A 25,518-nucleotide genomic window follows, 5' to 3' on the forward strand; every position below is an offset into this window, starting at 1 on the left:
GGAGGGCAGTGGCAGCAGGGGGCAGGCCCTTCTTCCTCTGGGCTCGGGATGGCCTCAGCCAAGCCACAGAGCCCACCAAGGCTGAGGGCAAGAGAACGGCCCCCGCCGTCAGGCCCCAGGGGCTGGGTCTCCTGTCCGCAGAGGTGCTCCTGGCAGAGGCGCATGCACATGGGGGAGGGGCTGCCTCCCCTTACTCCCTGGGCCTGGGGCTGGGGGAGGGATGGAGGCTCAGGCTTGGTGCCCTGCAGGACTAGGTCCCCTGCGGCTCAAGCCAGCTGGGGGCAGCAACAGCCTCCTGAGGCATGCGGAAAGGGCCCCTGTTTCTGTTCCCCAACTTCCATAACAGGAGGGCAGCAACGCCTGGGGTTGGGCTTGGGAGCCACTGGGATGGGCAGGGAGGGCCGCTCCGAAGGCAGCCTGAGCCCTGCTCAACAACAGCAGATCCTAGGGACACCCAGGCAGGGCTTGGCTGGGCAGTGCGACAGGGCTCCTGCCCGTCCCTCTGGCAAGGGCAGCCTTCAGAAGCCAAGCAGCCCTCCTGGACGACTTGGCCCCAGTGCAGGCGGGCACTGCACCAGGAGCCTGGTCCAGGGAAGGCCCTTGCATGCAAACCCAGTGCACTGGGCCCTCACCTGCACCCCTTTCGGTTGCCTCCGGTCCACCAACCCTTGCTGGCCTGACTTCTCCCAACTTAAATTTTCCTGAAGAATGAGAAGAGCCGTTTGCCTTCAGTGGTGCTGGGCTCAACCCCACGCCCCGCGCCATGGGCCCTGGAGAGGGCAGCAGCAGGCCGGCTCCGTTCCTTCAGGTGCGTGTCCATCAGCTGCCGGTCAATGACCCTGTGCATGTCATCCTGCAGAGAACACAACGGAGGGGGCTGAGCAGGGCAGTGTCCTGGCACTGGGGGTGGGCAGGGAGGGGACAAGCCTGAAGGACAGGAGATGATGTGAAATGAGGATGAAGGATGAGATGAGTGAGCGGCTGCAGCCAGGGCTGCCCAACCAAGAAAGCAGCAAGTGTAGATGCTGGGACACTCGGGACCACACAGCACCTCATCTCGCTGGGCCTGGCCTCTCCCTGACCGTGCTACCCCTCGGCTGACCCCACAGACGGTTTGTCCCAATAGGCAGCTGGTACCTTCCTGTCTGTCCACGCTGGCCGTCAGCTGTACGCCAGTGCTCAGCCTTGTTTGTAACAGCCCCTCTCTGCTCTGCCTCCCACGTCCTTTGAGGCTGGGTGGGTGCCTGTCCCTGCCAGCAACCTCAGCTTGCCAGCTCCCTTTCTCCTTCTAATTACCGTTCTGAGCTGCTGACACCCATGCATCACCAGCAGCCACACGTGACAAGGGCAGACTCCCTGGGTGCTACCCTTGCCTACCAACGACCACACTCGTCAGCCCCCTCTGCGAGGCCCCATCTGGTAGAGGCCCGCGCATCACCACTTCGGGGCTTGTCTTGCTTTAACTTAGGCCCGTTTCCTTAGCCCCCTCACTGCGGTAGCACCTTTCCCTTTCCAATCTGTGCACGTTGCCCAGAAAGTGCCCCCTCACCCGACTCCACCTCACAGAGGAGCTGCTGGACAGAGCACCCCACTCGATTCTAGTCGCTGGATTCCGATTCTGTGCGAGACTCCCTTTGACAAAGGCACTCTGCCACCAACAGTATGACGACGACTGGTTTAGAAATCTAAGCAGCCCTGTCTAGGTCACTCAGCAGGAAACAAGCATCTGCCTGATTCCTTCACCCTTGAACCCCGCGGGCTCTGGGATGTCCTGGTGAAAAGACACTGAGCTTTGGGCTAAACCCTGGGGTGAGCCCGCTGCTTGTGTCCCACGACAGTCAGGGGTGGGAGCTCCCTGAGCTCGGGGCAACCACTGCTTTATGAGGGCAGAAGGGGCTGGCCAGCCCCGCTCTCCCTGAACAGTTTGTCCATCACCTACGTGCTCAGCCAAGCTCTCCCCAATGGGTGTCACGCAAATGTCTGCAGGTTTCAGTGTGAAACACTTTCTTAGCCATGTCACCAGGTGGCGGCAGGTGCCGACCTTGTTCCCTTCTCTGCTCCTGTCCTGTTCTCTTCCCTGTCTTTCTCTCCTTCCCTCCCTGTCTTTCTTCATACTCGTCCTCCCTGTACTCCTCCTCCTCCCCCGGAATCCAGCGCCTGCTGTCAGAGCCCCAGCACAGCCCTCTCCAGGAGGCGCTCCACACACCTTGCTGACTGCAGCGCTAGGACGGCAGAGCCGCCTTAGAAAGAAACCCTCAGAGCGGCCAGTGTTGCCACTGGCACTGCGCACCGCGGTCTCTATACCCCAAAGCTTGCCAAGGGAATCCCATGGCCTACGTCACCGTAGAACATCGCGCACACACGCATGAGCTGTTCACAATGCCGGGCCTGCTGTTATTTCTGTGGGTGAAGCAACCCATTGATGAGGCGGTACCAAAAAACCAGGGGTCAGCCTGTCAGTACTGGGCCACGTGCTGCCGCGTTCACGGACATGAGGGTGATGGGAGGAGGGAGCCCGGGGCCCGATGGCATGGCACAGCGCGCAGAGATGACGCCAGACTCCAGCACACAGAACATGGTGGGCCGTGAGGGAGGCGGCGGGGACGGGACTTGGATGGCAGTGAGCAGGAAGGTGGGTGGGATGAGGGTCAATCTCACCTCAAAGGCAGGAGGGGTGTACAACTAAAGCTGTTGATACGGGAACTGAGAAAGGCCACTAGATCAGAAACCAAAGGAGCCAGATAGTAAAAAGCCCTGAGGAAGCAAACTGTAGCCAGGAGAGAAGAGAAAAGAACAGGACAGTAAGCCAGGGACCAACTCTCGGGGGGTGTGGGGAGGAGGGTCAAAGCTCAGAAGGGCCCCTGGAGGAACAGGCACCAGAACCTGCCCTCCACGGCGGGGTTTGCCTGGTAAAGCCGCGGGCAGCTTTTCACCCGTCTGGTTAGGATTTCTTGGGGAGCAACATGAAGGGCTACACCCACATCCTGAAATTGTACCACGCTAACCTCGTTAACAAAAAGCAGCAGAGCCCCGGCCAGTGGAGAGCCACGTTAGCCCTGAGACGGGAGGCTGCCGGACTCGGAGAGCAGTGCTCCTGGCGAGGGCCACACCGACTCCCTCCCCAGGCTCGCACCAGGGCAGGGCTCTTCGGAAAAAGGAAGCTGGCCTTTGGCAAAGGGGAGGGCAGCAGCTGCCAGCAACCTCAGGGTTGCTGAACTACACCTGCCTGCGTGTTTCATTCAGTCGTACAGGGCTTCCTGGGCCCTCCACGTCAACAGCCACCTCCTTCTTGTGAATTTAAACAAAGCAGCGATGACCAGCTGAAGGAGGCCCCTGTTCCGAGCCTGTGGGTCACCACGGCCCCAAAGAGCACAACCTGGGCTTCAGTGCTCTTGACAGTAGCCTCAGGCATCCGCCCCAGGGACAGAGGAGCAGGGGCTCTGGATGTCCGCAGGTGAAGACGGGGTTGCTGCTCATCCACGTACACTGGACCACCAGGACCCAACTGTCCTACACGCTGCCGGCGCTCAGGCTCCTGGAGCCTTGCCTTCCCGCTCCTCACCTGCCAAGCCTCGAGCTGCTGTGAGAGGTTCAGCTTCTGCTGAATGGCATCCAGCAGCTGGCTGTTCAGAGACATCATGTCCATCTTGCACTTGGCGAGTTCCAGCTCCACAGCGTTCTTCCTGAAAACAGACAAGCCAGGGAGGGCATGGACACCTTGTGCCAGGACCTGGTTCTTTACCTGGGGCCCCGGGGTCCACAGGGGAGGAAACAGGCTCTGACCCTGAACGCACAACAAACACTAACAGTAACTACGATGTTCCTTGTAGAAGGCTGGAAAGTTTGTAGCATGCTTTCAAAGATGTTTTCTTAATTTTCCTAACCAACCTGTAGGGGAAGAGATGATTATCTATCATTGCCATCTCACAGACGAAGTGGTTAGGAGGACGATACTTAAATCAGAACTAGAACCCACAGGAGATCAAAGGCCTCACACAGCACGAGGGAGCTGCTAATCCTCCCCCCCAAAAGGCCAGTCCCTGTGAAAGGTGGGGTTCCTTATCCTCCTGGTCCCCTCCTTTTCACTAGCAATATCCCCTTTAAGGGATCTAAGAGAGACACACATGTGCAAAGGTGGCCACAAAGTGGTGATCATCACAGCTTGGCTAATCATAGCAGCCAACAGTTAGGGGACTGGTGATAAATGACTCACAATGTATTTGGGTCTGGGGGAGGAAAGCACCAAAAAACAAGGTCTGATATACCTGCTTTGTGAAAGAAAAACTGCCTGTGTGTATTTGAAAGTCATTGGCAAAACTGTCTATTTGGTTATCTTTGGATGCTGATCGTGGATGGGTAAGTGCTCTCACACTTGTGCATTTAGTAATTTCATTTTGAAATGTTACACATACCACTTTGTAAACCTTCCCCAACACTGCTAAATTATAGTTCAATGAAAAATACTATTAATAGGGGGAGCGAGAATAGGAATAAAAAGTGCAGTAGACTAACTGGGTAGCCTCTGCAAAGGTCGCACTGGTTGTCTCGCTGCCAAAATGAGCATTATTTAGCCCTTGTCTTCATACCTTTTGCATTTGACACGACGAAAACTAGCAAAAGTGTCCTCGCTGCACAGGGCCAGCGACTAATGTGCACGCCCAAGGACCGCTACCCCCCTGCAGAGGTCGCCCAGCTCTGGCCTCAGGAACGCTCTAGGCTAAGCATGGCTGGAAGGCGGGGCACTTGGAGTAAAGCCTTCAGGTCACCACCGTGACCAGCACTTCCTCACTGGCCTCCAGTCCAGTGAGCAATTAGTCACCGCCCTTGACACCCCACTGCTCCAGACCGGCGCCCCGCCCATTCTCTCTAGAGAAGCTGCTCAGGACGGCCCGCCAGGCCTGGGATTGCAGGGAGCGGAGCTGGGTCTGTCCAATGAGCGCCCGCGTCAGACTCCGCAGGCTGCGTCACCCCCGCTGCCATTGGCCAGTGGCAAACAGCGGAAAATCCTGCAGGAAGCCGGTTGCCATGGACGCCCAGCCTGTCAGATTGAATCCCTGGCGCCCCACCTCGCTGCAGCGTCATGAACTCCCGGGCGTCTCCCGGCAGGTGGCGCCACAAGCAGCCTGGAACCCAGAAATGTGCTGACTAACGCTGCCCAGACGAGAGGCGAAGGTCCAGCAGCCGCTGCCCCTCTCTGAGCTTAGAGGAGGGGGCTCTTCTCCCAGAAAGCGCCTGAAGCAGGGCCCGCCTTGCCCACCCCACATCCCGGTCTCGGGCTGCACCCTCGGAACGTTTGTTCACTAGGGAATGAACACTGGTGCTTGTCATTCGGGGGAAACCCCAGACCAGGAAAGCAAAGTTGCAGAAACCACTAATCAATATATTAATCAGAGATTTTAAAAGGAATATTTTAAGGGGCTAGAAGAATTCCTTATTTAAATGAAAACACTAGTAACTGACTCCTTTTTGTTTTTATAAGGCAGATTGCTAGCCCCAGATTTTTGTTTGTTTTAGTGAGGGCCTTTCTCCCGCAAGGAGAAGGAACACCATAAGATTCTAGAGGCCCGGTGGAGAGGGAAGTTATTTTTTCTTGGGGTTTCTCACTCCTGACTACCCATCAGAATCATGGGGTGGGTCAGGGGGACGGTTTTGTTTTTTAATCTTCACCCGAGGATGTTTTTCCATTTATCTTCAGATAGAGTGTGAGGGAGGGAGAAACATCAACATGAGAGGGACACATCCACTGGCCGTCCCCTGACCAGGGTCAGGAGCGAACTGCAACTGAGTTACGTGCCCTTGGCCTGAATCGAACCCGCCACTCATTGGTCCGCAGGCCAACGTTCTACCACTGAGCCAAACCGGCCAGGGCAGGAGGACATTTTTAAGCAGCAGCTCTAAACCCAGAGAGTCAGGCTGAATTTTCTGGAGAGAGTTCTGGCATCCGGAGAGCTCCCCACCTGCTTCTAAAGTGCAGCCAGGATGATGTATATGAAATCACCATGTAAGACTTTTTTCTTTAATATTCCCCTTTATATATATATAATATATATATAATTGAATTTATTGGGGTGACATTGGTTAATAAAATTGTATAGTTTTCAGGGGCATAATTCTGTAATACATCATCTATCATCCTGGAAAACTCTTAAGGTCCTATACGAATGTGGTGTGACTCCCCCAACAAATTTAAAATGTTTCCTTAGGATGCCCGGCTGGTGTAGCTCAGTGGCTGAACATCGACCCAGGCACCAAGAGGTCGCCGGTTTGATTCCCAGTCAGGGCCTATGCCCAGGTTGTGGGCCCAGTCCCCAGTGGGGGGCGTGCAGGAGGCAGCCAATCGATGTTCTCTCTCATTGATGTTTCTCTCTCTCTCCCTCTCTCCCCCGTTCTCTCTCTAAAAATCAATAAAAAAAAATTTTTTTTTAAATGATTCCTTAGGTCTGTTGTCTCAATTTTTATATACCAAGAATTTCATTTCTAAGGCATAGAAAAAGAACTGTCCTGGGGTGATCTAACAACTCCCCTAAGGTCTAGCCCTGCTCTGTAGGGTCCAGGAAGGACAGGGGCCACAGTGCAGAGCCCCCCACTACTCGGTGAGGAGAATTTGTAAATCTGCCCAGACTCCAGGTTACCTGGGCAAGGAACGGTAGGTATTTCGAGGTTTCATGGGGATTTGGTGGCCTCCTGTCACCCAGGTGTCCTGGCTAGGTCCCACTTATCTTAAGGGAGAGGGACTTGTCTCTTCTCTCCTGCACCCTGGCACCTTCTCCGGTTGCATCTCCCACCTCCCGAGCTGATGAAGAATATGGTCCGAGCCTGATGCTCACTCTGCCACCTGCCTCGCTGAGAAGAGGTGACCACAGTCTCTGCTAACTTCACTCTGCTCTGTTCCCGGGGCTTCCACATTAGCACCTTCACGTTACCTTCTACCCCCTAACTGTACGACACAATTTCACCCTTCGTTCTTTATCCGTAAGTCAGCTCCCACTCCAAATGATCGCACTGCCATCCAAGTATTCACCAACTGAATCTACCAGGCAAAGAAGTTGAGGAAAGAGTGAAGGTAGGGAATATAGAAAATGAAATCCCTTTCATCAAGCTAAAACTATTAACATTTTGAAGGTCCAGGCACGAGAAAAGACTCTATTCTTTTTTTTTTTTTTTTACTAGCCTGGGAACAGAAACGTTTTCACTTTCCAGTCCCCTGTCAATGCCTGAAAATACAGAGTGTGGCAAAAGTAGGTTTACAGTTATATGAGTCTGTGAGACAGGGTTTATTCTTTTATTATTATTTATTGTTGTATTATTTTCCATACAAACAACTATAAACCCACTTTTGCCCCACCCTGTACATGTGGACATACCCCAGACCTCCAGAGAACCCCGATTATCTCCCTGAAGGACTCCCTTATCCGGACCACGTGACCGCCATCAGCCAGGCCACTGATGTGACCAGACCTTCTGGTCTCAGAGGACCTGGCATCCGACATCCAGAACGCCTCCCGTCTGACGGACAGCCTCCTGGACCAATCCCAGGGCTGAGAATGCAGGACGAAGAACTTGAACTCTCCTCTCTTTGGAACATTTCTGGGTCTTAGTCTGTGTTTCTAGTCTGAAAACTCTAAAACCCTTGAACAAATATCCTTTATTTTTAGCCGAAGCCTCCAGACTCCGAGTTCACTCAACAACACGCAGGTTCGTGAGCCTCACCGAGCACAACGTTCCTAAATGAACTGCGAAGGGGCTCTGACCAGATAGAAAAGGGACCCAAGGAAAACACTAAGAAATGGAGAGGATGAAAACGATCCAGAGAAGGGAAGGGCGGGGCCAGCAGACGTGCAAGTCAGAAGGGGAAGCTGTGGGAGGTTTTAAAGTCAGAAATTAAAACGTATCCTATAATTTTTTTTTTTTAATGACATGTAGTATCTAATTACAAATTGTTTCCAATGAGCTCCTTTAGCTTCGTGACAAGCCGCGGGGTGGTAAGGGGAAAGGATGTAGGGACAGGAGTCAGAGACCCGAGGGGGCCAGCGAGCACCACTGCTGGGACCCTGGGGAAAGAATCTGCCTCCTCATCTGTAAAACTGGGGTTGAATATATTTACCTCTTGCTGTGGCTGGAGGGTTAAAGGACAAAAGCAAAGTGATGCACAGATGTTACTACGTGGTTAAAGCACCCTAAAACAGATACATTTTTAGTACTTTTTATCTCCTCCCACTCAGTGACTAGGGTAGACTGAGTACATGGGGAATATAGGTAAACCTGTTTTTTTTGTTTATGTACTTCCAAATTTTTTTAATGTAAGAGAATGCATTTATACATTTCTTCTCTGCTAAAGAAAACCCAAAACATTGAAAAAAATCACCCATGTCCCTGGAAATACAGGGGAAAGAAAAAAATGTTCAATCCCACTCTGGGGATGCACTCACACTCAGAATGTAGAAAAACTCTGAAACACACAATCCAGTTTCTTCAATAAGTAAATGCGACATGAACAAACGGAGGGTAAAACTCGGGACTTAACAAGTAAATGGACTGTGTGGACTGTGGCGTCTGGGTCTAATCAATTATAAAAAGACATTTACGGGACAACTGGGGAAATCCAAACCCTGGATACTAGATGACCTAAGAACTGTTACACGTTTTCTCAAGAGCGCTGTCTTGGTGGTGGGGTGTTTTACAGAAAGCGCTTTTTTCTGGTCGAGATCCACACCGACGTGTTCACAGATGAGCAAGTAGGTTGTGCTGAGACTCTAACCCTGACTAGTGGGAGGTGGAGAAAGGGGGAGGACAGCGATGTAAAACGCCAGCCACGTGCCGATCGCTGCTGAAGCTGAGAGATGGGTAAGAAGGGATCCGGTGTATGTTCCTACTTGTGTGAGCTTGAAGATGTTCAGAATAAAAGTTTAAAAAAAGAACCACCCTAAAAATAAAAATGTCGAGGTAGACACAATGAAATTGGCAGGCTCTCTGCGATGTACATGGGGGAGAGAACAAGACACGTAGAGCCTCATCCATTGACGCGTTACAAAGCGCACGCCTGCACGCACAGCGCCTGTGTGCACAGGGAAGGGCCTGCGGACAACGCACGTCCCAGTTCCACCAGCGTCTGCGGAGAAGAACGGGGCTGGGCTGGGGTGGGCGTGCAGGGAAACACTCCCTCTCACTTTTATATTCTTCTGTATGACTTAACTTTGTTTGCTTATTTATTTATATTAATCCTCACCTGAGAATATTTTTCCATTGACTTTTAGTCCGAGTGGCGGGGTGGGGGAGAAACATGGATGTGAGAGAGACACTGATTGGTTGCCTCCTGCACAACCCCGACTGGGGCTTGAGATCGAACCTGCAACCCAGGTACTTGCCCTTGACCGGGAATCAAACCCTCAATCCTTTGGTCCTCGACCCTTTGGTCCTCGGGCCAACGCTAACTGCTGAGCCAAACCAGCCAGGGCTGTGTGATGTAACTTTGAACATTGAGAATGTACGCATGTTACTTGTCATCCAAGTAAAATGAAACAAGCCACGCTCACTCACTTTGCAATGGCCTCATCCCGGTCCCTGATGGCCTTCTGAAGATGCTCCTTTGGTTCCTTGTCCTCAGATGTCACTCTGAGTCGGTCTCTCTCCTCCTTCAGTGCAGTCATCTCCACACTCAGCAGTGTCACCTAAGAGGAAGCCCAAGGGATGACGTGATGACACCACAGCTGCTGGGAGAAAGGAGCGAGGAGCACAGGCCAACCGGCAACTTCCTGTGGCCCCTGCTCCGAGGGAGACTCATCTCTCCTGGGGACAGGATGCCGCACGCTAGGCTGAAGCTCGGGGCCCGGACCGCAGCCACGGAACCAGATCCCCTCTGGACGCAGCACACCACACCCCTCCTTTGTCAAGGCAATCCCAGGGACTAATGAATGGAGACCACACATGCACCAGGGCTCTGAAACACATTTTGCGGGGGCAGAAACTCACGTTTTGTTTCTACTCAACGAGGAGCACCGTTAACCCGCGGAGCCCTGGCTGGTTCAAGCCTGGGACCTGGTTCCCATCTCTGTGACAGCAGCTGACGCAACCTGGCCCCACCACCTTCACCCTGCTGGCCGGGTCCACGGCCACATGCAATTTAGACGCCTAACGGATGCTGTCACCTTTCCCTTCAAACCTGTCACCGTTTCTGCGCTCCATGCCTCGGTGAACAGCGCCCCAGCCCGCACTCTGGCGGGGAGGCTCCTGTGACCACGGCTCACGCACTCACGGTGACCCTGAGCGGTGTGAAGGCAGAAAGCGCGTCCTATCTGTGCACCTCGGAGCCTGTCTCTGGATGACGCTTAATCCCAAAATGCTTGTGCGGTGAGTGGACAGCTGTGATTTTTTTTGGCTAGTCACCCTACACCCCTTCCTATTCTGGGGGCATTCCTGGTTTCGTGAGTCTTGGTGGAAGACAGGACAGGCTCCCCCCACTAGGGGAGTCCAAAAGTGAGAGACATATTTCCGGGGCACCTGGGCATGAATCCGTGACTTGCCAGACACACACACCCCTCTCCCCTACCTGGGCCTGCAGCCCGTCAGGGGACAGCAGAGCCACAGGCCACCGGGAAATTATTACAAGGCCAGTAGACTGTCGCCCTACTTCCACAGCTCCTTCCTGTTTTGGAGCTCGGTTCTCCAGACTTCAGTCGATTCTGAAAGCTAGCAGATTTAACTGCCATACATTCTCTTTCTGCCTAAGTTGAGCTGAGGGAGTTGCTGGTCCACAACCAGAAAACCGGACTGGGGGAGCGTTCAGCACGCATCTGTGGCGTGACTGGAAGGGTGGAGTCTTCTCACAGTCGACAGGATCAGACTGGAGTCGGGATGCCTGACCTGCCCTCTTGTTAAATATTACACATACTTTTGACATTTTCCCAAGGGAGGATCCATCCACACAGGTCTGTCTCTCCCAGCAGGGGAGAGACGTCACCTTTCGGTCTACTCTCTTCCAGTCCCGGGCCTGCCCATCGTCAGACAGAATAGCACCGAGGCCCCGGACTAAGGCTGAAGGTCGAGTTTCCCTGCAGACACTCCGGACCCCCAGACTAAGACAGCAGAGGTGCCAGCTCCCGGGAAAGTAGCCATCGGGAGGAAATCAGAGGGAGGATACCCCACAAAGAAGAGGGTGTAGGACGATATCCTGTCACTATGGGCAATGGACTTTGTCGTCTTGGGTGCCTGGGGGGATCGTGAGAACGTCAGGACCTGGCGCTCCGTGCTTTCGGGTGGAGATAGTTCGGGAAGCAGGGCTAGCGGCCTCCGGGAAGGACAGGCTGGGGCACCTGCAGAGGCCATGACGCATGGGCGCTAACCCTGGGGCAGGCCGGGCGGCAGGGAGAAGCCAGCCTCGCCCTAGCGTTAGCAGGTTCTGCAGCTTGGCAGCCCAGGACTCAAGGCCCAGAAAGCACCTGGCAGAGACAGCCAGGCCTCCAACGACCCCATGAGCCCGGGCAGGACCTCGGGCCAACCGTGGGCCAGACAGGCGTTCTGCTCACTGAGTAAGCGACAGGATGAAAGTACACGCGAGGCAGGAAATGCCAACATTTACTAGGCTCCAGATAGAACTCAGCAAGAACTTTTTGCTTTGACCTGGAAAATGTGGTCAAGATAGACACCACCAGTGACCTGCCTCAGGACTGACGCCACCGGCCACCGGCCTCAGGAGTGACAAGGGGCTCACCTCTCGGAGTCACAGACACTTCTTATAAAAAGCAGGAACACATGTAACTATTTTCCACGACTGAGCTCTTGTGAGAGTCAAATAAGATGATCAACATCCAGGACGCAGCCGGGTGCCTGACGCGGGCCGGGAGCTCTACCCCGTGCCCCTGCCCTGCCCCCACCACCGGGGGGCCTGCTGATGGCCGATCTGGCTTCTTTACACATCGACAGGTCGCAGCCACCCCTAAATCCACTTTTCCCAAAAAAGATGGGGGTCCTCGTGACTGAATAGCCTCAAAGAAAATATCCTGAAGTTACACGTCGGGGGTGCTACCTGCCCTGGTGCTGATGGCTCTCCGAGCGCCTGCTCTGGGCAGGGCGCTGTGCCTGACACTGGAGATAAAGGGCAGTCAGACCCCCAGGCGTCTGGTCTGCTGGGGGTCTCAGGTTTGACTGGGAGGGGGGATGAGAACGAGGGCAAGCGTGAGCACGTAGGGCCGGGCGGCTCCAGGAGGAAGGGAATCAAGAGTCTCCAAGGGGGAGAGAAACTGATCAGAAACGTATGGATGAGGAGGGCTGAGATCACGTGCTGGTGGCAGGGACAGTCCTACGGGTGGAAAAGCCGGATGACAGGTCCAGACGTGGGGAAGCAAGGGGGCCGTGTGCCCTTTAGAAGCTCATGTTCAAGCCCTGGCCAGGTAGCTCAGGTGGTCAGAGCATCCTCCTGACACATCCAGGCTGGGGGCTCGATTCTCGGTCAGGGCACATACAAGAATCAACCAATGCTCTGGCCGGTTTGGCTCAGCGGTTAGAGCGTTGGCCTGTGGTCCAGAGAGACCCGGGTTCGGTTCCCGCTAAGGGCACGTACTTAAGCGGTTGCAATTTGTCCCCAGCCCTGGTTGGGTCGTGTGGGTGGCAACCACTCGATGTGTCCCTTTCATGCCGATGTTTCTCTCTCTTCCGCTCTCTCCCTCCCACTCTATCTGAACAAAAACCGAAAAAATGTTCTCGGGCGAGGATTAAAAAAAAAAGAATCAACCAATGAATACATCAATGAGTGGAACAACAAATCAATGTTTCTCTCTCTCTCTAATCAATAAAAACTTTTTAAAAAAGTTCACACGGGACTCTCAGCAACCTACACCTTGCTTATGCTTCTGGATGAAATAATGCCCTCTGGTGTTTCTGGTTTTATAGTTCCAAGAAGCAACAAGACAAAAAAACCCAGCCAATATCAAAGAGCGGACACACATTTTAATAGGCATCGGCATGAATAAAACCTGTACTGATCCGAAGAACGTTTAGACCCCCGTTCTCATGCACTGTCTTCTTCCGGTTTCAAAGACCTGCCCCTAAGTCTGCACTATTTCCTGGCCCATCGACCCCCGAGGGCCTTAGGTTTTAGGCAGGAGAATGTTTCTGGCTGCCCAAACCTACCCCCCATGCTCAGCCAGAAACAAGCCACAGCTTCCAATAGCCTCTCCCTGTCCTGGTCGTCCGGGTCTTCACAGTGGGGGCAGTAGTTAACGGCTGTGGGTGGGACTCCCAATTTCTTCCAAGGGAAGGTACTAGAAAGTCTAATGGGCATGACCCAAAAAACAACAGGAGTTTCTTTCTCTCACTTTTTTTAAAATCCTCACCTGAGGATATTTTTCCATTTATTTTCATATAGAGTGGGAGGGAGGGGGGGAGAGAGAGAGAGAAAAAAAGCGAGAGAGAGAGAAACATTAACGTGAGAGAGACCCATCAAGTGGCTGCCTCCCACATGACCCTGATCAGGGCTGAGGACGAACTGCAACCGAGGTACACGCCCTTGACCAGAATTGAACCTGTGACTCTTTGGTCCGCAGGCCGACATTTTAACCGCTGAGCCAAATGGGCCAGGGCAGGCGTTTATTTCCATACGGTCCTTGAAGTGGAAGAAACAGACTGGAGCACAAGCCAGACTTCAATTCCCTCTCATCAGTCTCGTGTAGCAGGGAAGGGGCGACTAGCTCTGGGCAAGAGAAGAGGGGGGCAGGCTGGGTGGGGGCAGGGTTTAATATGCTGCCTGTCTGGTGTCCCCCACAAGTGACATAGAACCTCTGCACAGGACCCTGGTCGAAAGGAAGACCTTGTATTTATTTATCTCCTAAGACACACCGTGGAAGCTCCTTTGCGGGTGGGGCTGTTCCTAAGCCCTGGCAAACTGTGCAGATCAGAACACGGATGTCCTTCCTGCAGTGTTCCCAGGAGAGAGGAAATCACGGTCCACTGGGGAAGGGACAGCGAGAGCAGCATAAGTGCCCCCGAGGCTGAAAAACAGGCTGGCTAAGGAGACAGCGCTGACGGAGAGGAGACCTGCAAAGATCGACCCTTGGTCTCCCAACTTCCCTGCTCAAAGCTGCTGGAAAAACATCCCTAGGTGTCCTGCAGCTGTGGCCTCGACACGGTCAGAATCCGAGGAAACGGACGGTCGGACATTCTCTTTTTTTTATCCTCACCCGAGGACATTTTTCCATTTTTTGTTCAGATAGAGCGGGAGGGAGAGAGAAACATCGACGTGAAGGGACACATCAAGTGGCTGCCACCCTCACGACCAACCAGGGCCGGGGACAAACTGCAACCGAGGTACGTGCCCTTAGTGGGAACCGAACCCGGGTCTCTCCGGACCGCAGGCCGACGCTCTAACCGCTGAGCCAAACCGGCCAGGGCCGGTCGGACATTCTTATCCCTGACAACGACTTTGGGCTACACCAGGGGACTGGCTTCTTCTCTGAGGACACCCAGCTTCAGGGCACTGCCCTCTGAGGGTCTGTCAGAGGGAACAGACGTGCGACAGGGACACTCCCGAGAGCATCCGGGGACACTGCATACCCCCTGCAACGGACTGAGGACGGGGCTGCTCACCTGACTGTGGAGTCGCTGCAGCTCTTCTAGGCTTTGCCTCAGTTTACCCCTCTCTCCCTCCATGAGTTCCCTTAGGGCTCTCGAATCCTCACTGGTCTGCCTTATCTGTTCTTCCAAAGAGTCATCGTCAATTCTCCGGGAGCTCTGACCGCACGGGAGCGAGCCAGCCAACCAGGGGGTGAGGGTGGAGGGCAGCGGAGAGATGGAGAGGAGAGAGGGCAGAGTTGGAGGGTGAGGGGAGCAGAGACATGGTTTAGTTCAGGGGAGAGCAAGACAGGAGAGGAGATGGGGAGCAGGAGGGAGAGAAAGGAGGGAAGATTAGAGGAGAGAGATTCTCTTGCTCAGTTTCAATCCGCCAACAGCAGCTAGACATCTACATTGGTTGTTTCGGCTTCAGGGCAAGGAAATCACGTGGCGTGAAGAGCACCCTCCCTCCCACGGCTCCCCCTTCCCCAGGACCACGTGCCTCCATTCTGCAACCCATTCCACAGACCCCACGGCATGTTCAGACACGGACAGCCTCCCTGCAGGGGGTGACCCCTGAGGGGAAACAGCCTGAGAACAGGGTGAGTGGAGGGTGAGGCAGGAGGAAGGCCAGGCTTCGGGGGCCCTGGGCACACGGTGGTCCTCTCCACAGAGCCGACACCGAGCCCTGCAAGGCCTGTGCATCATCTCAACTCCCCCATTTATATACTTTCAGCAGAAGCTCCAGGTCTTCTCTGGCCTGTCCAGCTAACCCCACCACGGGGACCAACGGGCTATCCATGCTCTGCTCGATCTCGGAAAGGAATCTGCACTGTTTACCTGGATCCAAAGTTCTACACTCAAAGCTTCCAAGGAAAGCCCTTGAAGGCGAGACCACCAGGGCCCGTACGCACATGGAGAAAGGCCTCCACGTGCCCTGGTGTCTGCAGGAGGGAGGCCCGTGCAGACCTCCATTGCCAGACACTTGGCCCCTCTGCTCCACCACCAGGACTCCGGGCTCTCAGAAGAAACTTGCAGACTTATAAGGTTCCCATTCCGGGGTGAGCCCCACTCTGCACGTGCTTTCAAGCTCCCGCTAGCCGGGCCCTGTAAGGCACGGAGCTGCCCAGCCCGGCCTCTTACCGTGGGCTCCATGCCGTCCACGATGCTCTGTATCAGCCTCTTGAGCTCGCTGAGGGCGGTGCGCAAGCTGCCGGCCGGCACGTCCTTGGCAGACGAGGTTTCTGAGGACTCGTCCATGGAGGAGTCGGTGGAGACGGCCGAGTCAGCACTGTCGTTGCCTCGCAGGTGTGAGCAGAGATAGCGGACCTGGCAGTAGGCCTCCCAGAGCTGCAGCCTCAGCTGCCGCACAAAAGAATTCTTCTTGACCATGGGCTCCAGAGGGCACCGCCACCCGGTGGTCTCTTTCTGCTGTGCGAGCCCAAGTGTCTAAGGCCCTATCCTAGGAGAACGTTGCTGCTGTTTTTTAATCACCCGTGCCAAGAAATACTGACAGTTATATGGGCCCAGGACATCTATACAGACTCCCAGTTCTTACTTCCCTGCCCTCCGGCCCCTCCCATTTGCCAAATAAAGCCCTTCTGTATGGTCAGCTCCTCTGGTGGGAGCCGGTGCGTGACGAGGGGAACGAGTGGTTATGTGCAGTATGAAAAGCCAAGTGGATGGCTCACGAGTGACCTAGGACCGTCACCATAGAGCTATGAGGCTAATGACTAGTTAACAAGGTTTCCCATGAGCCACCGGGGCGACAATGAGCCAGGGACATGCTTCCATCCGGGCCTGCTCATGACTCTCGAGCCAACAGGCCCAGGGGCTTGCACAGGCCGACGCAGGAGGCACTGATGGGCTCCCCAAGTCCCCGGGGTCCCCAGGCAACCTCACATGCCAGAGTGACAGGGGTGTCAGCACCTGCTCCCGCTCTTGCTCCAGCTCCTCGGCCTCCATGCTCTGCTCGATCTCGGACAGGAGGGACGTGCTGGCGGCGGCCGAGCTCTGCAGACTCCTCTCCTCGGTGAGCTCGTCCACTTTCACCTGCAGCTGCCGGTAGGACAGCCGCACCTCCTGCAGCTCCAGCTGGCTCTGGTGCAGCTTTCAGAGAGACAGCAAGTGGTAGGGCGGCTTGTGAGAGCCAGGCCAGGCAGGGAACACCGACCCGGAACCCGATCGTGCTCCTGGGTCCAACCACCCGTTTACCAAAGAACACAGACCAGGGAGAAGCATGCAAACCACGCCAGGGGCCACAGCCCGCGAAATGCACATTTGGGAAATTCTACAGGACGAGCAGCTCAGTTTCCTCCACAGATAAACTTCAAGGAAAATACAAAAGGTATAGGGGGAACCTACAGATTAAAAGACATTTAAGAGACACCAGCCGACAGCAATGTGGAGGCCTACTTTAATTTGTACCTAGATTCAAATGAACAATGTGAAAAGCAATGATAACATTTATTTATTTATTTATTTTTTTATCCTCACCCGAGGACATTTTTTGTTCAGATAGAGAGGGAGGGAGAGAGAGGAAGAGAGAGAGAGAGAGAAACATCGACGTGAAGGGACACATCGAGTGGCTGCCACCTGCACGACCAACCAGGGCCGGGGACAAACTGCAACCGAGGTACGTGCCCTTAGCGGGAACCGAACCCGGGTCTCTCAGGACCGCAGGCTGACGCTCTAACCGCTGAGCCAAACCGGCCAGGGCAATGATAACATTTATAAGACCACAGAAAATGTGAACACTGACTAGATATTTGATGATATTAAGGAACTATTGCTAATGTTTTAGGTATAACAGTCTGGTGGTTATATTTCTGAAGTTATCATTTAGAGGTATTTGTTATTTGCAGATGAAATTATAAAAATTCTGGGATTGACTTTATCTTTTTATGTAATTTTTCTTTATTGATTTGAGAGAGAGAGGAATGGAGAGAGAGAGAGAAAGAGATAGAAACATCGATGAGAAAGAACATCGATTGGCCTCCTCCAGCATGTCATCCCCGGAGATCGGGCCCCACAACCTGGGCATGTGCTCTGACTGGGAATCAGACCAGCAACCTCTTGGTGCATGAGTTGATGCTCAACTACTGAGCTACACCGGCCAGGCTGGGATTGACTTTAGAGAGGAGCAAGTGGCTGTGATGAGGACTGGTGAGGAGTCCATGGTTTGTGGGGTTGGGCGTGGGGTACATGGGGCATGACTGCACTATTCTGTTTCTGAGTTTGCCTGCAATTCTCCACAGTAAAAAATCACACACACACGTAAGATACCATTAGCGTCTCACCACAACGTGGCTAAAACAAGTAAGACAATAGCAATATCAAAGGCTGATGAAGATGTGGAACTGGGGCCCGCAGGGCTGGTGGGGGTGGAAGGTGAGCTGCCATCTCAGGAAACCGTCTGGCAGTGTCTGTGAGTGAAATCCACAGCGACCCTGTGGTCCCGCAGCCCCACCCTTCAGGGGCGGACCCAACACAAAGGTGTGCACGAAAGACAAACGAGATGCCCACAGCAGCGTGACTCCTTAGAGCCACACATGGGCAACAACCCCAACGCCAGTAGAAACAGAACGGACGACTAGAACACTCTACTGCAGTAAACAGAACACGCCGCTACTCTGTACCACAACACGCAAGAATTTCACAGACACAATGTTGAGCGAAAGCCAGGCATAAAACAATGCCTACTGTATGATGCCACTCATAAAAAGAGCCCCAATTTCATTGAGCGAGGAGAGATGAAAGAACAGATTTATTTTTGAGGAAGTGGCAGGGTGCTGCCTGGGAGGGGCGCTCGTGGGTGCTGATAGGAGACCATGTGTCGAGCCACGTGGTGGTTACACAGGTGTATGTATTTATGTGTAAACATTCACTGGGCCGTCTGCTTGAGATCTGCAGTCTTTACTCATGTATGTTGTATTTTAATGAAAAGTTAAGGCTGCTTGGAAAAGAGCTAGGGGTGGGATTTGGAATACGTCTGAATAGTAACACCAAGAATTTCCAAACCCGTGGGAAAAGCTGTCTGCCTTCGGTCCTACCTCACGGCTTACGGCCAAAGGCCTCGTCCTGGGAGGGGCTTCCCTCTCACACCGATGTGTGTTTCTCTCTCTTTTTCTCTCCACCCACTCCCCTCCCTCTAAAAATCAATGACTATGTCCTCGGGTGAGGATTAATATCGTAGAGCAGACACTGCAGTGTTTTTCCCCAGACTGCTGGCCAGGGGGCTCGGGGCTCCAGCAGAAGCTCAGAGACCGGGGGCCGCGGGCAGCAACTCCGAGCTCCGTAGCCCCACAGACAGCAAGCGGCCTTGCAGAACCTTTGGTCAGTTTTGTTTTTTTTAATCCTCGCCTGAGGACATTTTTGCATTTATCTTCAGATAGAACAGGAGGGAGAGAGGGAGAAAGAGAGAGACATCGATGTGAGAGAGACACATCGAGTGGCTGCCACCCACACGACCCAACCAGGGCCGGGGACAAACTGCAACCAAGGTACGTGCCCTTAGCGGGAACCAAACCTGGGTCTATCTGGTCCACAGGCCGACGCTCTAACCACTGAGCCAAACCGGCCAGGGCAGTTTTTTTTCCCTCTGTTAATCTTCACCTGAGAATATTTTTCCATTGATTTTTAGAGAGAGTGTAAGGGAGGGAGGGAGGGAGGGAGAGAGAGAGAGAGAGGAACACTGATGTGAGAGACACATCGCCTGGTTGCCTCCCACATGACCCAGACCCGGGCCGGGGATTGAACCTGCAACACAAGTATGTGCCCTTGACCTGAATCAAACCCACAACCTTGGGTCCACAGGCTGATGCTCTAACTGCTGAGCCAAACCGACCAGAGCAAAGCCAGCCAATTCTTTAGGTGGCCGAGAGCCTCGCCCTGCGGGCTGGCATTGGCCAGGCTGTGGCCTCCTGGTCTAGACGAGCCTTCACCAGGAAGGTCTGGAACAAGGCGGCTCAGAACGAAAAGGAGCCGACAGCTTCCTCTGCGTGGTTCCCATGGATCAGCAACACCGGCTGGTCCAGTGGGAACTCCTCCCGCCCCAGTTTTGAGGAAACTCAGAAAAAATAAATTAGGGTTAAAAAAAAAAAAACGTAAAAGAAAAAAGACATTCCTAGGAAGCATTTGGCCCGGTTACAAACGGCATACTGAACTGGCAAAGTGCTTTACAATTATTTTCTAGACAACTCCACACACATCTCAGCAGGAGAAGTTCAGCACAAACAACTACAAGTGCTTCTGCACTGGACAAAATTAGTTCAATTACTCATGCACACTCGAAGGTGCTTAATTAATTATAACAGCGAGAGAACAAGAGACCAGGACAGGTCTGCCCTCTCTGTGGATCAATAACTGATCCACAGACTTATGCAGGAAAAGCAAAGCACACCAGGGAAGTCTATTAAGTAGAAGAACCCTCTAGAATGAGAAACATCATCCTTGAGATAACAAAGATGACACTAAATGTATTTATATGCATCAACAAGGAAGACACCAACGCCTTGTGTTTACATAGTATAACAAGTTCAAGCCCTTAACGTGGGCAGAACTGGGGCGCAGTCTCCCCATTTCAGAGGGAACTGAGATGGTGCGATGTGAAGTGACCTAGCAGCACATGCTCAGCGTCCGAGCGAGGGCCGGACTTGGGTCACCCGCTTTCTGGGTCACCCCACAGTGGGGCTGTGCGCCCCCTGTGGATGAACTATGCCTACTCACTGGGACGAGGCCCCTGCACACATCTGTAAGAGGCCCAGCTGGGTATGAAATGGGGCAGTAATGTAGACTTTCAAGGGACAATAGCCTTTCCTGGGTATTAAGAGTTTTAGCAAAACGCTTGAATTTTATACATGTATTGGGTTCTCGATGAATAATAATTCTCAGCCTGAAAAAAATCCAATTTGGATTTGATCAGTGGGTTAAAAATCAGTGTTTGAGCCCTGGCCAGTGTGACTCAGCGGTTAGAGCATTGGCCCGTGGACCCGAGAGACCCGGTTCAGTTCCCACTAAGGGCACGTACCTCGGTCGCAGTTTGTCCCCAGCCCCGGTTGGGTTGTGTGGGTGGCAACCAGTCGACGTGTCTCTCTCACGTCAATGTTTCTCTCTCTCTCTCTTCCTCCCTCTCTCCCTCCCGCTCTATCTGAAGATAAATGCAAAAATGTCCTCAAGTGAGGATAAAAAAAAAAAAAAATCGGTGTTTGACCGTAGAACCCCAATGACACAGTGACCCAGATCAAGGGGTGGGGGCCACTCCGGCCGTGGTGGGCCTGTTACCCTGCCTGCTCAGCCTTCTCTCCTCCCTTGTCTGACTGGAAGGATACAAACCACAGCATTACATCCATTGCAAGGCCACCGGCTCTACAGTTCACAAATCCGATTTAGGACCATTGAAACACTACCTGAGAGAGCTGGAACTTTTATTTCTGTATCATACAGGCCATTTCAGCAACAGAAAGGGTCTGTGGGGGACCCTGGTCACAGCAGCAGTGGAAGGAGTTTCTTATGAACCCCAGAACCAGAACTACCCATAGTTGGGAGAGCCGAGAATTCGGCCGTGAGCGCAGATTTTCCACATCAAAGCGGGAAGCGCCCGACTTGCTGCAGGCCCTGGGGAAAGGGACACGCCCCTTGAAGAGGCCCGAGCAGATGACAGTGGACGGCAGGTGGTGAGGCTGTGAACATGCTGTGACTTGGGGGACCTACAGTCCACCGCGCCAGCCAGGCACCGGAGTCCGCACGGGTCCTGGCTCTTCCCCACCCCCAAGCCCTCAGCTCTTGATTTGAAATGAGGACATTTCATTTGAGAACTCATGCTAGACTGCGCGTTCCTTTGGGGCGATTTTTCCATTTTTCTGCACTTGCTCTCTGCCCTCTACCTCGGCAACCCTCAGGAGAGGGTGCTCGACGGGGTGTCAGTGCTGGGGAAACACCCACTGGCTGGAAGTTATCCCCGAGCGCCAGGTGAAGCCGGTGGGGCTCTCTAAGCGACTGCGGACCCACGGTTCACTTTCTCAGCCTCGGTTTTAGAATGTACGCAGACGGACTTGCTCCCTGTAAAGAAGCAAACAGAGCACTGGCCGGTTTGGCTCAGCGGTTAGAGCGTCGGCCTGTGGTCCGAAGAGACCCGGGTTCGGTTCCCGCTAAGGGCACGTGCCTCGGTTGCAGTTTGTCCCCGGCCCTGGTCAGTCGTGCGGGTGGCAGCCACTCGATGTGTCCCTTTCACGTCGATGTTTCTCTCTCTCTCTCTGTTCCTCTCTCTCCCTCCCACTCTATCTGAACAAAAAATGGAAAAATGTCCTCGGGTGAGGATAAAAAAAAAAAAAAGCAGCAAACAGACGTTCCCCGCCGTTGACATCATCCACCTTACAAGATGAGCAGACCCCTTCCAGCACTGTTTTCTATTCAACATTAACGTAGGCCCCGCTGTGGGCCAAGTTCCAAGCTGAAGGTACAGAAAGACATGGAGGGAGAAAAATGGCTAATTGGCCCTTAAAGAGATTCATCAGTCAGATGGTAGCTCAGCTGATGGTGCAACAAGTGATCGTCCCCTAAGCCATCTGAGCCCACATCCCAGGGCTTTTCCTCAACAGCTAACCGCCCAGCCCAGGGGCCCGCCTGGTGCTCGGGCATCCCTGCTGACCACCTGCACACGGGTGGCACTGCTGCGACCCATTCCACTCCCTGGCAGGCCCCGAGGACGCCCGAGGGGAAGCCACTCCTTCCGCCTCCGGCCCGGGTGCCCCTAGGCCAGCTCAGCAAAGCTTCTTGGTAGCAGCAGCTACACTCTATTTCTGGGGACGCCGGGAGTGATGATCTCGTTTAGGGGGTTGTCTCTTGTTAAGGGTGAGCTTGGGGATTCAGCTGAGGCCTGGTGGCAGTTCCCAAGTAAGGACAAATATGGCCATGAAGCAATTTCCTTGAGCGAGAAGAAAAGAGGCCAATTTGGCTCACAAAGGGGTCAGCCAGTGTCGTTTCTGGCAACTGGCAGAAGCAGGACGTAAGTCTGGCTGTGTTCAGTCAGCAGGTTCTTGGCTCCTGCCAGCTAAAGCCGACAGCCCCGGGAAGCAGCAGCAGAGACACCGAGAGCCGAGCACAGAGCCGCGGGCGCCCTCTGAGACCACAGCAGGTCTCACCCCCTCAAGAGGCAGAATGACACGCTCGCTCGGTGTCCCAGCTGCGTCAACAGCCCAGAAAGAACTCTTGTGAAGCTGCTCCGGGGGCCAGCGGCTCAGAATAAAATGGAAGGGTGACCTGGGGCGGTGACACATTTCTCTGGCAGAGCCAAGACCAGCCAACTTAGTGAGTGTCCCAGAACTGCGACCCGGCCCGCAAGGAGACGTCCCCCGCTCCCGACCCCGAGGGGGCGCTGGCCTCCCAGCCTTTCCTCCCAGCTGGGCTTGGATCTGGCCCAGCCCCACAGAACAGCTCCCCGCCCGGGCGGTACCTGCAGGTCTTTGTCGTGGCCCTGCCTCTCCAGGATCAGCACCCGGTCCTGCAGCTCCTCCACGGTGCCCTGGAGCAGGTCATTCTCCTCCAAGGTGGCGCTGAGCCGGTGCTCCAGCTCCCGTTTCCGATCCGACAGCATCTTGATCTGAAAGGGTGGAGAGCAGGCGGTGGGGAGGAGTTACACCCGGGCTGAAGAGGAGGGAGGGAGGGACGAGCCCCCAACACAAACACCTGCAACTCTCCGAGTGCTCTGCCCAGGGGCCCGGCGCCCCCATCTCTGAGGAAACAGCTGCAAACTCCTAGGCTGAAGAGAAAACCCCTCCCCTCTAGAAACCTGCGTGGGAAGGGGTGGGAGGAGAGCTTTGGGGAGGCTGGAATGTGGGGTGCCAGGCGGAGAAGGGAAGGTTCGTGTTCTGGAATCTCCACAGATAAGACAGAGAAGAGCCCCACCTCGCCTGCCCCCAACTTGACTTCAACCCCACGATTCAGGAGGGTGTGGAACTCAACCCGCCGTCCCCTTCTTCCTTCTTCTCAAGCCATGAGCAGGAGCGCGCCGAGCCAGCTCCCGGAGCCCCTGCATTTCCCTGCTCTGGGGCTCTGCCTCCCCCACCCCTGGCAGGCCTGGCTCTAGAGGTCCCAGTTCCACCGAGTTAATGGGCAGCTGGCAGGGCTCAGGAAACAACGCGGGGCCTGCCAGCCTGTGTCCTGCGAGAGAATGGGGCACGGACACCAGGGACAGACCGACTTCAAGGGGTTGCTCTTCCCGAGCAAGTAATCTGTGAGCAGAAGCAATTTCTCTCCTTTTACTAAACAGGCTGGTAGGTTTGTCCCCTGACTATCTAGCCGGTCTTCAGAGCGATATCGATCTTTTAGGAAGGCCTGTCTGGTCTCTTGATTTCACTTGGAAAACAGAGGAAAGCGATGCCAAGTTTTCTCTGGCCTCGAGGTTTGCAGGGTGAGAGGCTGTGCCAGCACTCCCCAGGGCCAGCGATGCTTCACCCCAGAACACCTGCTCGGGGCTGGGGAAGCCTTCCCAGGCTCCCCGACCGCCAGTGGCCTTGGGGGGCTTCTGGAGTTCCTGCAGGCCCCCCCCCCCCCCGGCTCCTCCTATTTATCAGTTCACTGCTGGACTGATTTCCTACCCAGTGTCTTGCTTATAAACAGTCTCCTGACATGGGCAGGAGGTTCTCCATGCCCTCCAGTCTAGTGTAGATAACAATTCACTACAGGGACCGGCCTTTCCCACCTTTCCCTCTGCTTTTCGGCCGTTCTCACTCTCTGCACTAGAATTCTGTTCACAGGGCAAAGATCTCCATGGCTACCCATCAATCAGATAGGATGCCGTCCCGGGGAAATGAAGTATGTGGCCTTTGTCCAGAGAGATCAGGTGTCTGGCCAAACAAAGGAAGACTGTCTCTCAAGTATGCACCTGGGTAAGGGACCGAAAGGAGCCAGGCCCCTTTTGTGAATGGGCCCACTATTCCCGACACGGCAGCAACGTAGCCCACGTGAAGGGGATTCTCACTCTGGCTGATTTTCATTTAAACCCCCTCCGGCCTTGACATTTTCCTTCCCGTGGATCGTCTTTGCTCCCCAAGTTCCACTCAGTGAAGCAATGAGGTACTACGGTTCTGATGCACAACCCCGGCCCCATGAGGTCACGTATTGAAGTGAACGATTTCATGGTCCGGGTTTTAACAGCAGCAGGGCTGCTGGAAGCAAGGGATGGGCGTGAGGTGGCATCTCCCCCCTCCCCCCCGAAACTTGTGACAAAATCTGGCAACAGAAGTTCCTGGGAAGGACCCTGTGTTGCACGGGCTAGAGGCAGTGGGTGGGGCGGGGGTGTGCGGGGAGAAGACGGGCGCAGCTGAAGGACGAGCCATGCACACGAAGGCACCAACGGACACAGGCATGCCGAACCCACCTCAGCAAACTACTTACTTCAAGCACCTGCTGCTCAGTCCCAGCAGGAGGTCCAAGGGAAGGGAGGGCGGGAGGGGGTGGGAAGCAGCAGAAAAGAGAAGAGATTGACAGACTTTAGGGAAAACATCTTCCGGTCATTTGGTCATTTACGAAGCAGAGGAGCAGCCAGCTTCTCTGGGCCTGACCACGCTGGCTGCTTCCCTAACCACAGTGGGTATAATTCATCTGGCCCTCGTGTGTCCTTCAAAGGGTAACTCAGCTGAAGGACGCTTGGCAGAGGGGTCCTCAGGAGCAGATTAGGGAGCAGCCTCCCCAGGAGACCCTCCCCTTCTTACTTCCCACACCTGGATTCTCAGTGTTGTCTCCTACATTGTTCTCCCTCGGCCCATGCAGGGCCATAGACCCTGACTGCCTCGCGTACACTTTTTTCTTTTATCCTCACCCAAGGACATTTTTGCATTTATCTTCAGATAGTGCGGGAGGGAAAGAGAGAGAAACATCGATGTGAGAGAGACACATTGACTGGATGCCACCCACACAACCGCAACAGGGGCCGGGGACAAACTGCAACCGAGATACGTGCCCTTAGCGGGAACCGAA

General features: G+C 54.3%; 1 protein-coding gene across 4 annotated transcripts in view; it reads right to left on the reverse strand.

Moving 5' to 3' along the window:
• Positions 1–631: 631 nt before the first annotated feature.
• The window catches only part of BICDL1 (BICD family like cargo adaptor 1), a 90,091-nt gene continuing 65,204 nt past the window's right edge, over positions 632–25,518 (reverse strand). Inside the window, exons 4-11 of one of the 4 annotated variants that reach the window (XM_036276273.1) lie at positions 24,937–24,948; positions 22,994–23,140; positions 16,471–16,650; positions 15,685–15,903; positions 14,578–14,721; positions 9,538–9,668; positions 3,563–3,683; positions 632–853 (exon numbers count right to left, since the gene is read on the reverse strand). In XM_036276273.1, coding sequence (XP_036132166.1) covers positions 692–853; positions 3,563–3,683; positions 9,538–9,668; positions 14,578–14,721; positions 15,685–15,903; positions 16,471–16,650; positions 22,994–23,140; positions 24,937–24,948 — 1,116 coding nt within the window. In that variant the 3' untranslated portion in view covers positions 632–691. The remainder of the gene's footprint in view (positions 854–3,562; positions 3,684–9,537; positions 9,669–14,577; positions 14,722–15,684; positions 15,904–16,470; positions 16,651–22,993; positions 23,141–24,936; positions 24,949–25,518) is intronic. The other 3 variants (XM_036276274.1, XM_036276276.1, XM_036276277.1) reach the window with 3 other exon arrangements.

Source organism: Molossus molossus, unplaced genomic scaffold (genome assembly GCF_014108415.1).
Source record: "Molossus molossus isolate mMolMol1 unplaced genomic scaffold, mMolMol1.p scaffold_m16_p_22, whole genome shotgun sequence".
Classification (NCBI taxonomy): domain Eukaryota; kingdom Metazoa; phylum Chordata; class Mammalia; order Chiroptera; family Molossidae; genus Molossus; species Molossus molossus.